Here is a 17,419-nt window from a genome sequence, read left to right on the forward strand (position 1 = left end):
TAATTGATCAAGTGAAGTTGGCAGTCAATGGGAAAATAAACCCAAACTTTGCAGGTAAATAAGTGGCCTTCCATCTGTCTTAGGAACATGGATTTTTTTTTTTAAAGATTTTATTTATTTATTTGTCAAAGAGAGAGAGAGAGAGAGAGCACAAGCAGGGGGAGCAGCAGGCAGAGGGAGAGGGAGAAGCAGGCTCCTCGCTGAGCAGGGAGCCCAATGTAGGACTCGATCCCAGGACTCTGGGATCATGACCTGAGCCGAAGGCAAATGTTTAACCAACTGAGCTACCCAGGTGTCCCAAGAACATGGATCTTTATGGAAATCCTATACTTCAAAAATCGTGGTTATCAACCATCTCCACTTTTCCCCTCTACTTCACGGGGATTAGAAATCATAACAGTGAGAGTGCTGGAGTGCCTTCCCTATTTCAAAAGCTCATTGGATGAGCTCATGGTAAGGCTTAACCGGCTTGTGGTAGAAAGAGGTAGGAAGAGAAAGAAATTAGCATTCTCTAAGCACCTATTAGTGACAGTCACTGCCCTACCCATGTGAGGTTAGTATTACTACTAGATGGAAAAACAAAAACAAAAACAAAAACAAAACCCCCAGAACACCTGCAGACTTATTCTGGGCAGAGGTGTAGTGGGAAGAGGAAGAGAACAATTTATACTGCTCTTTTCTTACAAGGACTGGTCCTGCCTAAGGACTGGATTCTATTACAAGGTGGCTGTGCTTGGATTATATTACAAAGAAAAAAATACCATTTTGAAGCTTCTGTCAGTTCTTTGTGCTTCGAGGAGCAGGACCCAGAGTAAATGCCCTTTCTGTGGCAGAGTGAGTTCATCAGCTTTAAAAATGCCTTGAGCTTGTGTGGTGTAAGGGAGTACGAGATGGATTGCTCTGTACATTCACAGGAATTTAAAGTTCAAGAGGGGAGAAAGGTCTTGGTAGAAGGAGAGATCCAAGAAGATACAGTGAAATCTGTGTCTAAGGAAGACACGGCCATGAGAAATCCTCCACAAAGGGAGACTAGCTGATATTGTTGTTGGATTTTTAATTTATGTAGTTGTTCTGCTGTGCCATCATTCAGGGAAAGTCCATTCTAGGCCATAGGCTGGTGTTGGTGGAACTCTGGAAAAATAAAGGGATTCGGTGTGGGAAACGAGATGGGGTGAATGGGAACAGATGAAGGACAGAACTGCAGGAGTAAGATGCCAGGGGTGGTCAAGGATTGAGAGACGTGGAACATGAGAGTGAGAAGGAGCCATAACAGATAAAAGACGGAAGCCCATGATCTCCAAGGGCACAGGGGAACACAGGTGAAGGGGGGACTGAGGGCAGTGATGTCAGGTTTCCAACTGAATGCTGAAATATATATACATTAAAGATTGAAGTGCAGCGTGAGGCAGAAATCAGTACCTGGGAGGACAGCCAGGTAGGTAAATATTATTAATGAAATTATTAGTTAAATTATTAACTTCTCTTTACTAGAGTTAGAGAATGCAAACAACCTACCTGAGGTCATAGAATCAGAAGGGACATTGCTCTCAAACTCAAAAGCCTAACTTCTTTTTACTACACTCTACTCTTTATCCAAGAAATAATAGCAACTATTTATTGATACACTGACCACATTCTCAACCCTGTGCTATGCTGAGGCAGGAAGTATTATTACTCTCATTTTATGGCTGAGGAAACTAAAGTTCAGAGGGATTCCAAAACTTGCTAGAGCTCACAGAGCTAACAAAAGGGAGCCAAGATTTAATGATAGCTTTTTCTAGCCCCAAAGTGTCAGTTCTGAACCAACTATATAGCTTAGCCTGGAATGATATAAACAGAGTTGATAACATAGGTGTTTACCTACAGACTAGCTGGTATTATGGGTTACTCATACTAACAAATTAACTGATTGGGTTTGTGGTATAGAGACAAGGTGGTTTTAAAAACACCTACCATCTATACAATCAGGAAGCCAATTGAGAAGTTTGTTATGCTATTCATCTTGACGAGATATTCAGGACTGAATCGGGCTAAGCATAGGGAAAATCTAACTCTTTTCAAATGAATCCCAGAATTCTGGAGAAGAGAAAGGTGACTCATACAAGAAAGTCCTTTAAAAGCATCTTTTTATTTGCTATAAGAATATAATCTGGCATTTCTATACAATCCATCATGCAAAAAACATGGTAGGCATTTTACAAGCAAAGCAGAATCTCAATATCTGTACATTTGTTCAATCAACATATTAGCCAAAGCTGAAAAACAGCATCTTGGGATAAAAGAATGCAGAAAGACCCGACTTTCTTCCCTAGGTTAATGGCTTCTAACGTCAAGAAGCACAGTGGAGAAAGCACAGCCACCTTGATGTCTCAATGCCTAAGACTGAAAGTATTGGGGGAGATTTGAGGAACATCATCGATGATCCACTGGGCCGCCAGGAGGCCCCACTACCCATGGGCACTTTCACTGCCTAAATGGCTCTGTGAAGCAAGCATTGAGGCATCTATACAAACAGGGAGGAATTACCTGCAGAGTTAACCTACGTCAGGCGGAATAGACACTGTGAGCCTGCAGAAGGATCCTTTTGCTCCGGCACTGAGCAGGGAGTTAAGAATTACAATTGCTTTCCTAACAAAAAGTCACAGTGATTTTCCTTTTTGTATAGTAATTAAATTTCCCTGAAATAGCATCGTCAAGCACGTTATAAGTAAATTGCTCAATAGCATGGTGGACTAAACTCTGGAGCTGACTCAGCTTGCATAACTGTGGTTTCCTGGAAGTGAGCTGGGGCGAAAGAGAGAAGGAGAGCACACCAAACCCTTCACAATCAGACCCCAAACGCTGCGACCATCAGCTCAGGGGTTGCAGGGGTTCCTGAGAGTTCTTTCTGGATGTGGAAGGTTCCTGGTTACATTGGTCATGCTCCCTATTACTCACCGAGTTCAGCAATAACAATCCAAACCTATGTTATCCTCAATCTTCACCACAAAAGGCCATGGGTATTATGAATCCAACTTTCTAATTAAGCAAACTGAGGATTTTAACGGTTATGCCATTAGACCGAGGACGTGCAACTAGTTATAGATGGGACAGAATTGGTGATCAGGCCTGCCGGACAACAAACCTGAAGTTTTCCACTGCACCAGAGCATTTCCGAAGGGATCAAAAGCTATTTATGGCCTTGAACATTTCCTTACCATTTTGTGTGATTTTAGTCCCAAAGTAAAAAGTCCAGAAGAGATTCAGAAGAGCTAAAAATGCCACAGTGAAGAGACGTGAGTTATCAACTCCCATTCCAGCAAGAGCTGTGAGAGCAAATGAGATTCCAAAGGGCCTCAGCTATAGGGTCTGCTAGGAAATTGATCTGAAATTTAACTTAGAGGAATCTCCAACTTAATGGAGAAAAATCTGCAAGTAAGGGATTCAAATTAGGTTCAGGAATTTACACCCTCCCGCCCCAGGACCATAAGACCAAAGGGACATTTCCTGGGGTAGATCTCAAACCTGGAGTCTCTGAGGCATGGGCATCCCATTGATTTCTAGCATTGTCAAATGTTAAGTGAAAGTAACAAATTAGAAGAAGTAGAGCCAAAATGTATCTCCTACAAACTCTCACATCCCTAAAGGTACAAAATGAGGCCACTGGGCATGAAGCATGCAATGAAAACCAAAGCAAGGGTCTTTTTTTTTTTTTTTAAAGCAAGGGTCTTTATTTTTGATTTGTATCTGCTTTGTGAAGCCTCAGTTCAGAATTCTCCATGAACTCAACTGTTCATCAGCCTTCTTTTCCCTCTGCAATTGTTACATTCAGAAACACAACTTTTAACTTTAATGGGTTTACTTTGAAAGTTACATATTTACCTGAATTTTAAATATTGTAATAATCACCGTATTTAAGGAATGCACTTCTAAAAACATCTTTTCCTATTGTAGTTAAAACTGGAAAAGATGTTTTAAGAGGTGCATTCCTTAAATACGATGATTATTAAACCAATGTTCTTATTAGGGCAAGTCAGCTTCTAGGGATGAAAGAAGTGTCAGTGGGAGGAATTTTCTAAAGAGGGTACATCATTTTAATTCAGGTCTGATTTAGACTTTGAAAGATCTATACAAATAAAAGCCACATGAGACTACCCTCTTACTACCGGAGTCTGCATTGACTCCCAGATCCGGTGACGGATGGATCCATAACAGAACAACAAGGGGGAAAATCACATACGGCCTTCCCTTTGCCTCAGTGGAGTCGACCAAAAAGCATCAGCCCCCAAAGCCTCCGAGGGTCTTGGAAGCGTATCCCACTGTGGCTGGTAAGTGCTGACAGGCAGAGGAGTGGGCCTCTCCTTCACTCCCTCTCTTCCCTTTGACCTATTTTCTGTTCCAGTTATGTGAGATATTCTGAATCTTTTTCATTTTGATCCTCTGATCCAGCATCTTGTACCTCGCAGGATGCTCATCAGTTTTCTTTGGGACTGAAGGTGCGTAGGAGCTAGATGCATAAGCAGGGCGTTTAAAATGATGCAGAGGAGCCTTGATGACTGGTGGCCATGCAAAGGAAGACAGACAACCATTAGCCTCACCATTGACATGGCACAACCTAATGACTGTGGGCAATTTGCTCTCCCCTAGACCTGTTTCCTTTCAAACCAGAAACAGACAAGTTGGACCCTCACTGGGAATCTTACTGCAGACAGATGAATAAACACATTCTCACCTTGGTCATTTACTTAAAATAAAGAACGACAAATTCCTAGAGATAGACAATGAGGACCCCAGACTGCAAATGTTTTTTGACAATGAGTGGATGGGGTTAAGGAAGTGAGAGGGGGTGACAGGATCACTTTTGGGAATAGCAAAGCAAATGTGGGCGAGCAGAGCCGGACGACAGATCAGCATTTACCATTGGATGTAAGCTTTTAGGGCTGCAAAGTGGCGTACGATCTTGAAGTGATTAAAAAAAAAAAAAAAAAAAGGACATCACTGGGAAAATATTTGCCAAACATGTATATAAATGTCTTGCGTCCAAAATAGTTTTTGTAAAACTCTTAAAATTCAGTAAAGGGAAAATCAATAACCCAATTTACAAAGGAGCAAAAGATCTGAACTGACTCCTCACTGAAGAAGGGATGCATATGGCAAGAAAGCCACAGTTGCAAATTAAAACACCAATGATATACACAACACACCTATCAGGGTGGATAAAATCCAAAACAGAGTGGATGACACCAGTTGCTGGTGACAATGCGGAACAACAGGAACTCCTATTCTTGCTGGTGGGAATGTAAAGTATTACAGCCACTTTGAAAGACGGTTTGACAGTCTCTTAGGAAGCTGGTCATGGTTTTACCACACGATCCAGCAGTTGTGCTGCTAGGTATTTACCCAACTGATTTGAAAACTGACGTTCACATAAAAACCTGTACATGAAGTTTATAGAAGTTAATTCCTAATTGCCCCAAACCATAAGCCAGGAATTCCTTCAATAGTTAATTGCATGAACACATTGTAGAACATCTATACAATGGGATATTATTCAGTGATAAAACAAAATGAGCAGTCAAGCCACATAAAGACATTAAATACTAATTGGTACTTCTTGGTCCCACTGGAGAGCATTGTCAGTGAGACAGTGTAAGAGTGAGTAAAGCGAAAACCAGGTTAAATGGTCACTGCAAACCGATGAGATAGAATAATTAGGTAAAAGGTATGAAGGACAGAGCTGGTGCTGAGTCCTTTCCTCAAGCACTTGCTCTCAGTGAGGCGATTCTAACAGCACTTACAGGGCCGGCAAAGAAAGTAATACACAGGTGGGTCAGCTTGAAGGGTGGAGACTGGGGGACAGATCCGTGAAACAAAAGGTTACCCTTGTGAAGACCAGTTTCACAGCTCTCTTCCAGTATGATCCAGCAAAAGATCAGAAACAACTTAAATATACAATCATAGGGGTTGGTTAAGTTCTGGTACATTCTTAAAATATACTACTGTGATACTATGGAAAAGCAATTATAGATGTCTATTAATAAAAATAAAGTATATGTAAATTCTATGTATAGAATTCATGTAATCCTGTTAAATAAAAAAAAGTAAATATCTAATCTCATTACAATAAAAATGTATCAATATGCGCATAGGAAAACCCAGAAGATCATACATTTAAATCATAGCAGTGATTATCTCTGAAGAGTATAAACATGGTTTTCGGTTGTTTGTTTCCATTTTCTAATTTTTCTGTGTGGATCAGGTTTTGGTGATGTGACTTTTGAAAAAGAAACATACTGCTAAAAATTTCTTCCATAGAATCATACATCAGAGATATTCTGCAAAATCATACATAACAAAAAGCCAGCAAAACTGAAGTCACTCTGGGCTTTAGTACCAGACATCTCAGAGAGTTCAGAGCTCATTAGACTTTTCCCGTCTGTAGACTAATAGTCATTCATTGACTTCTTAGAGCACTTAGGTGTTGCTGATAGAACAGTGGATAAAACAGACCGAAATCCCTGCCCTCGTGGGATTTCCATTCTAGTGACCCCCACTGAAACTTGTCACTTCGCTTACAGAAGAAAAAAGTGTTCAGGTCTAATAAGGGACGCTAGTACTACCGTAACAGCCACACGAAATTTGCCTTCTGAGTTGGGCTAACACGTAGTAAAGACTTGCAGCAAATGGTCCTGTAGTGACATAATAATATACATGCAGAAGAACAGAGAGGGTTGTTTTTTTTTTTCTTAAAGACCTCAGAGCACTTAATTCTGTGTTTTATGGTAAACAGCACAAAACACTCTAAAACAGCCCTGTCACCTTGGAGAATGGTGTAGACACAAGAGAGGCTTCACGTCTGGGCTAGCTGATTTACTGCTCTTCAAGTCACAATCCCTCTCCATATTCATTCTGTTTTCGCTACTCAGCATGAACCCAGCCAAAGTATTATTGAATTTCCCACTTCTCAGCATGAAGAAACATTTACCGTTTGCCAGAATTCTGACTGTCTGAACAAAAACTCCCCTTGCCACTGGAGTCACTGCAAATAGAGTCGAACCTGCTGATAGAGACCGGCTCCCCACCAAGATTGTGGAAATACTTATATACCTGCTGTCTCCCTTACTCAAAATGTTGGAAAAAAGAAAAATTCATACGGAGCTGTTTTGTATGCATCGACTGCCTTTCCAGTCTGCAGGGGAACGTGATGTGATGACAGAGCAAAACAGCAGAACCAGGGATAAGGACACCATCTTGAATTTAGTGGAGACCTTTGTTCTGGGGCGCTGGCGTGGCCTCCCTGGGGCTCTTTCATTTGCCTACTGGCCATTCCAGAGATACTGGAAGAGGATCTGATCCTCCCCCTTTCAACGACTACACGCGTCCCACAGCTAAACCCAAGCAATAGTGTTAAAATCCACCTCTCCTTCTCCCAGGGTAGAGAAGAAGAACCAAACTGGGAACAGAATCCCTTCCCCTCCATATGCTTGATTATTAGCCAGTTGGACCTTTTTTCTCTTGAGGACATATTCACAAAGTCTGCTCTCATCTCTTAGAGCAATTTACTTGGTGGAAATGGTCTAATAAGCTAATGAAGATTTGACAAAGGCACATACCACTCGCTGCACAGAGCCTGAACTTGGGAGAGTCATTATCTGTATTACTTTCAAATGTACTTGGAAAAGAAAAGTGCAAGACAAAAATCGATACATCACCATCCTTTATTTCACAATTACACACAATATTTGTTTCTCATAAAAGCAATGCCCTTTGAGGAGTTTTAATCTCCATTTGTTTAAATCTCATCTTTTTCATAAACACTACAGTTCTCCCAAAAGTGTGTATGATCTTCTCCCTTTCCTCGGCCACCACCGACCTATCTGTTTTTCCCTCTCTGTTTCTGTCTGTGTCTCTGTCTTTGAGACCATTTTACTTGGTGGCTACTTTTCTTGTGGTGTGGGAGACGCGTGTATAGAATTATTCTTCAAAAATAGATTCAGATTTAGTCCTAAATCAAATCAATATAGTTGTGAGTTCGGGTATTGCAATGTAAAAGAGGGTTTTTAAAGCACTTTAAGATTATATTAGTCTACTGTTTCTCAAAGTACCCTTCAATAAAGTTGTGAGTGTAATAGGTATTGTTGAGAGACAGGGAGTTTCCTTAGTCAAATTTAACTGGGTTTAAACTACTATCTTCATGGCAGGACTTCTCAGACACCTAAATAATGGGGATGTGTATTAAGAATCCTGAAGAAGAACCAACAGCATGTGGTTTTTCTCCATTTTATTAGGCCAGGGAACTCCCTTTACAGGGGCATCTCACAGAGTGCTCAGCAGAAAACACTTTCAGAAAAGACTGGCCCAATTCCTTATCCTTATCTTAAGGTGTCATACCCTATACTATCATAAATCCCGACTTCAGGACACCTTGTTGTTTTGCACTAAGTGAGAGCAGGCCACAGAGAGCTATCACTGGTCTCCACCTACTGTGGGTCCTGCCTAATCTCCATGAGTTAATAACTGTGTGAGAATCTCATGTGTGAGAATCTGTCTCTGTTCTTTCGATACTCTCTGACTTCATGTTGATTTTCTGTAACCACTCACGTAACAGCAGCAACTCCATGTGGAGAATGTCTGAATCTCTGTTGCAGATCACCACCTCTGAGGGCAGCAACTTGGTCTGCTCTTAACTTCTGAATAAATTTGAATATTAGCACCTTCTTAAAATAAGAAGTATTGGACATATGTTTTCTGCTCTTTCAAAGATAATGTCATGATATGACCTTTGGGGGAAAAAATTTCCATTATAGACCTTTTCTATCTGCATTCACACATACACAGACATAAACAACTAACAAAATAAAAAATAGTCATCTGTTGCCTCTGAAATGTTGTTTTACATGCAGAATAAAATCACAGTGCCATACATTTCATCTCTAAAATCAGTGTCTACTTGTGGTATCTGTCTGAAAGCTGATGGAAAAGCTCTTATAAAAAATGCACAAAAATCATTCACGAGTTTTGAATTGCGAGGGATTGGAATGCTAACATCAGCTCCATCAAGGATGGAATGATGTAAGAACCGAGCTTGTGATTTTCATGTCGGGATTCGCCATGGTAAAATAGTTATGATTTCTGACAACACATTGTGTGCTAGGCACAATGCTAAGAATTTAATGTGAACTAGCCTTTCATCTTCTCTACAATCCTATGAAGCAAGCACTGTTATCACCCCCTTTTGGGGTGAGGAAAACTGGGGCTTAGAGAGCTTAAGTAACTTGCCAAAGCCTACACAGCTGGTATGCAGGAAGTCTGGATTCTGGATTCACATCTGAGCAGCTCAACTTCAGAGTCTTCACCCGATATTTAAAGCAACCTTGGACCAAAGTTCAGAATAAGTTTTAATAACTACCATAAAAATTAAAAGAGTCAAAACAGTACCTCATATTACCCTCAGTATTTGAGTATATAATCTGTGTAATATACAGGATTCTTGAACATGCTCATTAGTAGCTATAGTCACACTTCCCCCCAAGACACACACTTAATATAATTTGTGGTAATAGCTCAGGAAGGAATTATATAAAGGTCCTGGCTAACAGGTCTCTTAAATAATTGTTTTTATCTCTTCCTTCACTTATGCCAGGTTGGAATGTTGACAGGAATTCCAAAAGTCACAGCCGCTGTTGGTGAGCAATCAAGCCAGGTAGAGCGCTAGGATCTTGGGTGAAATGTTTAATCCGGTGGTTCTCACCCTGGCTGCATATGAGAACCACCTGGGGAGCTTTTAAAAATCCCAATGCTCAGGGGCACCTGGGTGGCTCAGTCGGTTAAGTGTCTGCCTTCGGCTCAGGTCATGATCCCGGGGTCCTGGGATTGAGTCCCCGCATCGGGCTCCCTGCTCGGCGGGAAGCCTGCTTCTCCCTCTCCCACTCCCCCTGCTTATGTTCCCTCTCTCACTGTGTCTCTCTGTCAAAGAAATAAATAAATTCTTAAAAAAAAATCCCAATGCTCAGGTCGTACCCCAGATCAATTAAAGCAGAATCTGTGGGGGTTAGTCTGAGACTTCAGGAGTTTTTAAAGCTCCTCAGATAATTCCACTGTGTGTGAGTTTCAGAACTACTGTTTTGGTCTCTCCAAACATCTCCCTCCTTATCCTCACAAACGAAACAATAGTGCTAATGTTTAGCACACACTGAAGGTGTTGTGTAAACTGTAGAGAAGCTAGCCAATGTCGCTGCTATAGTTTGATCACAACAAACTGCTTGGGGTGGGGAGGAGTCTTTGATGCATCTGTTAAGGTTACGTGTGGTCTTCAGAATTATGCTCTTTTTCTTTTTCCTCCTGTCCACCACATTTTGTTCTTCTTGTTGGGTCTACCATGAACACAAAAGCTCTGAGAAATGAAAAGGCATTCTTTTGTTGGAGAAAGCAACTTCGGTGCTATCATTTGAGGATTGTAAGAAGACCCACACCAAGAACCAACCCTGAGATTAGCCATTGTTTTCTAAATAAATCTCACATGTGGAAAAGGAAAAAATAAGACCCAAGAGCACGTTCCTGATGTCTGACTGAGGGCTAAGATAAGAGTGAGAGCCTTGCAGGCAGAGATCTAGGTTTAAGGCCTGTTTCACCACTCCTGTTCTTTCTGGGGCAAGTCACTTTGCCTGTAAGCTCCATGTTTCTCCTCTGCGGCCCAAGTGTCACAGTGCTGCCTATCTCGCAGGGCTGCTCGGAGGACCCAGCCAGACTGGGCGTGTCAAGGATTTCCTACAGTGGCTGGCATAAAGCATGCCTTCGGTCTGTGATGACCTCTCTCTGAAGATTGTCATAGTGATAGTGATCATGTTTAAGGGTAACTCCCGGTGGATAAAGTGGGACTAAAACCCTGAACAGAGAGAATGCCAGAAGACTTCTAGGACAGGTGCTGACATTTCTTGCAGGACTGATTTTTGCTCTGCTAGTTAGGGTCTTGCTCAGTTTGAGACAATCTGCCCTTTTGAGACAATCTGCCTAATGTAGGTCCTTTATGCCTTTGGGATTTTTCTCCCCTCTGGACTCTTTCTAGCTTCTTTCTGGGATATCTTTTCAGATTATCCGGAATTCCAAACCAGGCTTATGTCTGATTCTGACGACCATGTCAGCCACATTAGCTAATTTGGCATGAATCAGTGGCATTTTGAAGGTGAGCTCATGAGAAAACACAAAATCAGCCAAAAGACTCATCTCAATTAATAAATAACAATAAATCAGCTCCACAGAGGACTGAATCAAGAAGGGTCATCCCATTCCCAAGGCAGAAGCACACCCTTTAAACCTCTAGCAACTTGGCTGAATTGGTTTTCCAAGCTGGTTTTTTCCATAAGGGGCAAGTGGAAGAAATTAATTTGTTTCAACAGAAAAACAGACTTGGTTCTTGTCCATTATCTAGGCTTCCCATTAGACGCTTTAAAAAATGGAAGTGGAACATATCAACCTTTTAGAAACCCAAGGCTCCGCTGTTTAAGGAGACAAGTAGCTTGGTCTCTGTCCTCTCTACTTTTCCGTGTTTTTACATCCCTTATTGCAGCCACCCCCATCCTTGGAAGGGGCCAGATTCAGTTCTGTCTCTACCCCCCCATGATGCGGACACACGCTTTCAGTTTCCCACTTAGAAAACAGAGCTGAGAAGTCTCACTGCAGAGAGCTGTGATGAGAAGGAAAGGAATCATGCATGTGGAGCAGTCAATGTGGCACTGACACGTAGTAGGTGCTGCCTTACTCTCGCTTTCCATCCCTTCCTCAGATGACGATCCTACAACTCACGAATTAGCAGGAAGGTTTGCAACTGCCAGGAAAATTCAGTAGCAGCATACTTTCCCAGTTAGGAATTCATCTGTCTCCTCAAGACACAAACAGCATTATACTGAGGCCACATTGCTCGGTGTCTCTACCTTTTATAGAAATACAATCTAGCAACAATGACCCAGCCAGAAAATCATTCGTAAACCATGCACATTAGATGTACTGTTGTCTAAGGTAATGATCTACTCTTAAACTCTTCAAGGTGTATTTTATATTAAAACGACAATAACGAGGGGCGCCTGGGTGGCTCAGTCGGTTGAGCATCTGCCTTCAGATCAGGTCATGATCTTGGGGTCCTGGGATCTAGCCCTGCATCGCGGTCAGGCTCCCCGCTCAGTGGGGAGTCTGCTTCTCCCTCTTCCCCATCCCCCAACTTGGGTTCTCTCTCACTTGCTCTGCTCTCTCTCTCTCAAATAAATAAATAAATAATCTTAAAAAAAAACCTACAATAATGAAACCCATCATCTACATTTTAAAAGACGCTGACTCTCCAAGGACTTTACCTCAAGAAAATGAGGCTTAATAATCTACAGTTCCATATTTTCACCTCACAGAGCAACAAGCAGAAGGAGCTCCTAGAAGGAGCTGAGATGACACTGCACGAACCAAACCACTACCTGGGATAGAAAGGTGGCCCCGTCAGCATTTCCAGGTCCCCAGAGGAACCTGTGTCCATAGGGAAAAGATAAACCACATGGTTTTGTTGCCCTTCATCCAGCCCGAAGCTGTTTACTTCCACCTGCATTTTTCAACCCTGGCTGCACCTCAGATCACCTTGGAGAGCTTTAAAGTTTACTGATGCCCAAGCCGTCCCCACAAGAGTCTCCGAAGCAATCCATTATTTTAAGGTGGAGCCCAAGTTTCAATATGTTTATCATGTCCAGTGATTCTAATGTGTATTCAGGTTGAGAAACACTGGCTTAAGTGCCAAGTTTGTTTTGAGACTAAGTCAACTTATGCTTCACTTCGGTATTAAGGGATGCCTGGGGCAGATGATAAGGTCTTATCATTACATGCAGGAGCTTCCAACCCTTGGCCACGTGCTAAGATCTGTGACAAGAATTGAGCCCATGAGGGATGCCTGGGTAGCTCAGTCAGTTAAACGTGTGCCTTCAGCTCAGGTCGTGATCCCAGGGTCCTGGGATTGAGTCCTGCACTGGGCTCCTTGCTCAGCGGGGAGCCTGCTTCTCTGCCTGCTTCTCTGTCTAATTGCCGCTCCCCCTGCTTGTGCTCTCTCTCTCTTTCTGACAAATAAACAAATGAAAATCTTTAAAAAAAGAATTGAACCCATGAAAATCTACTTTGAGAACAGGTGGTGTGGTATTATTACAAGAGAAGCATGGGTTGGGACAGCACATTACTGGGTTAAGCTATTACTAGTTGTAAGATTCTAAGGAGATAAACTATTCTGGGACTCGGGTTTTTTGTTTTTGTTTCTCTGTAAAATGGGAAGAATAATAACCACCTTTCATGGTGCTGTGAGGATTTTCAAGGGGATGTAAGTGAGATAATGTATATACAGTACCTTGTAAACTTGTGGGCTGCCAGTATGTCATAGGTATGTGGTATGTGGCCACCATTATCAGATAGCACAGGGGACGAATGGTCATCATTGAGGGCCTTTTAATGGTGTCCTCCTGATGGATTTCTTATTCTAGTGTAGAAAAGTCATATAATTCCCCACACAACTGGATATTACTACATGAAAGACCTTACCAAACAATGAAGAGATTAACTTAATAAATTTATTTGTGAACATGTGGCAGAGAACACATCATTCTGATTCATGAAAAACTAATTCTCCAAAATGTGCATGTATATAGGGACATATATATCAGCTACCCAAGGGAACCACTTTGCTGAAACTAAGTGCCATTTGAAGCAAAGCAAAAACATCTAGGCCACATTCTAAACTATTTATACAATGTACAAATATGGATGTTCATGGATCACTTTGGGCAAAGCCTAACCATGAATGTGAGTGAGTGCTGCAAATCCTGGCTGGGATGGGAAGTGTGACTTAGACAACCAATCAGGATGAAAGAAGTTTCAGTCCCTGAATTCTAATCTTGATGCAATTAGGAAAATAACAAGGGCACTTTTGATTCTTAAGACTCTTTGCATTTATTATGCTAAGGCATAATAATCCTTCAAGTCACCTTCATTGGAAGTTATTCTTAAATCACTGATGCCCGAGTTTTTTCAATGCTTCTTTATGCTTTACCCCACAGATAATTAACCCTGACCACAAACCTCACGGGGATAGGGACAGGGTGTTATGCACAACTGCATCCCCAGAACCTAATCACAAAACTGGTAACAGTTGGTGCTAAGAAATATTTAATGAATGAGTAAACTACTCTGCATCACACTCAGTAACCTTCATAAATCTCCCACTTACTAAAGAATAAATGAATCCCTTAGAATACACACCAGCTGGCAAAGTTGACCGGCGTCTCCAGACCCTGATGGTTCCTCTTTGCCTCCACAATGTCTTGATACCCAGATTTGCTGCCCACGGTTGCTCCAAGAAGGGAGCCAGCAAGTTCCTTCCCTTTGAGGTCTCCAGCCTGAAGCCTGAACACTCTTGCTTTAGACAAATACTATGACCTCGGCTCATTTCTACAGGTCTTCCTAGAGTATGGAGAGGCACTGAGGCATGGTGTTCGAACCCCTCTCCCTCTGAGAAAGAGGTGAAAGGGGAGGAGCAATTAAGTAAGGCTGGAAAACAAGCTCTCTTCTTACGCAAAGAATGGCTGGCTATTAAATGCCCTGCAACCTGATGATTTAGTGATTAATGGTTTCATTTGATAAAATTATTATTTTAATTAATTAAAAAAAAAAAAGAACAAGGAAGTCCTCCCTCAAGGAGGGATCATCTTCAATTTAGCTCTTTCATTTTGTTTGCCCCAGCAGGCCCAATGTATGTGAGGCATGCTGTTTCAAATGAGAAAAATATTTTAGAGAAAAGCTAAGTCTTTTTCTTGAGCTTTTTCCATCCTTGTGTGCAGTTTTCCACATGTGCATATGAAATGGGAAGTGTAAGGCTCAGTCAGTAACCCTGCCCTTTGTTCATACCAACAAGGACCTATCCCAGAAGAAGCCTGCAAAGCTAAATTTCACCAGGTTTCTAAAGCTCTGAAATGCTAAATCAATACATCACAAATGAGCTTTGATCCAGTCCATAGTAAGAATTGACAACCGCCATCCCTCAAACTGAACTCAAAGATAAAAGAATTACAAAGAGAGCACTCACTGGAAACTTCACTTAAAAGACAGTGTGGGATCCCTCCACACCCAGAGCTGCACCTGGAATTAGTGCTGGGGCACCTGGTCTAATACCCAGGCAGAGTAAGAAAGGTGGTTACAGTCTGGACTATTTGACATCGGTCTTTACCCATGAACAATGAAACTCAAGCAAAAAGCATAGGCTTGCCTTGCCTTGCTGCCTGCTAACTTCGGGCCAGCTACTTATCCGATTATGTTTCAGTTCCCTAATTTGTGAAATGGAGATAAATACCTTCCTTAGAGAGTTGTCATGAGGATTAAATGAGGTAATACATGTTAAGAATCTAGCATTATCCCTGATCGTTAATAGATGTGCAATACATATCAAAGTATTTATTGTTAAAAACCTGTATTAGGGAGATCAGAAGTTATTTTTTGAAGTTTACCACTCAATAACTTATAATACACATAATACTTCGTCTTGGTTAAAAAAAAAAAAAAGCATAAGCTTCCTAAAATGTCTTCAGACCTCAGAGCTGGTCAGTTCTCTTCTGAGGAATCCTCTGGATGAACGTTTTATCCGTAGTCCCCTAGAAGAGGACACATGACAATGTCATTGCAAGCCAGGTGGCATCTCAACACACAAACTCTTTCTACATCAGGCACGGAGATTAGAAGCAGAGCTACGTGTACTGCCAACACTAGGATGCACGCCGGCAGCCGCACACATGGAGGAGCGATCAGCCAAGTGCGTCAGCGAATGGGGATGGTACTGTACCTTTCCGTCTAAGGATCACTTCCCGAAAGTGATGTGACGGAGGCGCCCTGGGGAATCTGCTCAGAAGTAAGTCACTGACTAGGCTCCTTCGTTAGTGGTCATGGCTGTGAGTGGTGCTGAAGCTCTGGGCCACTCCTCCAGTGAGAGCCAACATTTCCTCAGCTCTCCACCATTTACAGCCCACACATGGAGTGTGATTGGGTTCACAGACCTCCTGGGGCATGGTGGAAGATGGTTCTAGAAAAAATCAGCTGCAGGTGCTATTACTTTACTACATAAGAGTCACTTTACTATAGATACACAAAGAATCAAGGAGATGTCCCCAGAAGAATTTCCGGGGTGCTGGAGCTTTAGGAGGACCCCTTTGATAATTTCGGAAACCACACAAGCGGTTCCTTAATGAAGTGGTCTCGGGTGGCTTCTGGACTGAAGCATGTTACCAGCAGGACTTGCTTCATACCTGAATCCTCATATCCCAACACCCATCTCTCCCAGTATGTTAGAAAGGGAAAACATTAAATTTCTCCGAAATATATGTAAAATCACGTTTACATGGATGAAACCAAACAAAGCTGTCTTGGAAGACAGCCATGGGTTTTTCACTTAAAATTCTTAATATATAATATTTTGAGCATACAGAAAAGTATAGATAATAATAATGTCAAATTCCCATGTCCTTTCAACAGATTTTAATCAAATCTTAACATTTTGCATATTAGCTCATAAATTTATTTAATGAGATTAAATGTCACAAATGAGTTGAAGTACATAGTATACTCTTCCAGGATACTCCTCTCCCCCCATCACACAAAAAAACATCATCTAGAATTTGATGCTTATTATCCCTGTGCATAGAAACACTCGGTTATTGCATTTGTATGCATCGATTAAATATCTAATATTTTTGCTTGCTTTAAAAGATAATATAAATTGTGTTAGGTGGTACATATCTTGTTGCAACTTGCTTTTCTTGTTGGACATTACATTAAGCATTGTTTGTAATAGCAAAAAATGAAAACCATCAATAGGAGAATGATTAAACATCCCGTGGCTCATTTATACAATAGACTGCTATACAGATGTTAAAATGGCCAATGTTTTTCAAAGAACTAGCTTTAATTTTGCATAGAATTTATTTTGCCATATGTTAGCAAACTTTCTGTAGATTTTTTTTTAAAGGTGTGCACTTAAAAGCAGGATAGATCTGGGTTTTGTTTTCCTTATCTAATCAGATAATCTCTCCTATTTTAATATCAGAGTTTAAGCCATTTGCAATTATTATTACTGATATTTTTTGGATTTGATTCTACTCTCTAATTTTGGTTTTGTTTTGTATTTGATTCTACTATCTAATCTTGTAATCATTCTTTATTCCTTTTCTTCCTTTCTGCCTTCTATTAAGTTGATACATTTTTATATTCCCCTTCTTTGTTGTTGTTCAGGTCCCAATTTAAATGTTATAGGCTATATATCAATTACTTTACTGATGATCTTTTGTGTTAAAAAGTTACAAAATTACAAAATTCTGTCCAAACACAAAATAGATTTTAGCAGTCCTTAACTTTCTACTGAATAAACCTCCTTCCATCTATA

At 41.2% G+C, this 17,419-nt stretch overlaps 1 protein-coding gene across 8 annotated transcripts in view; it reads right to left on the reverse strand.

Moving 5' to 3' along the window:
• Positions 1-2,133: 2,133 nt before the first annotated feature.
• PDE1C (phosphodiesterase 1C) overlaps positions 2,134-17,419 on the reverse strand; it is a 648,442-nt gene continuing 633,156 nt past the window's right edge. For 2 of the 8 annotated variants that reach the window (XM_073899038.1, XM_073899035.1), the window contains one exon: positions 9,362-15,638. In XM_073899038.1, the coding sequence (XP_073755139.1) occupies positions 15,625-15,638 (14 nt within the window). In that variant the 3' untranslated portion in view covers positions 9,362-15,624. The other 6 variants (XM_073899039.1, XM_073899036.1, XM_073899034.1 and 3 more) reach the window with 6 other exon arrangements.

This window comes from Callorhinus ursinus, unplaced genomic scaffold (genome assembly GCF_003265705.2).
Source record: "Callorhinus ursinus isolate GAN/ISIS: 27379988/994484 unplaced genomic scaffold, GSC_fseal_2.0 scaffold12, whole genome shotgun sequence".
NCBI classification, from domain to species: Eukaryota; Metazoa; Chordata; class Mammalia; order Carnivora; family Otariidae; genus Callorhinus; species Callorhinus ursinus.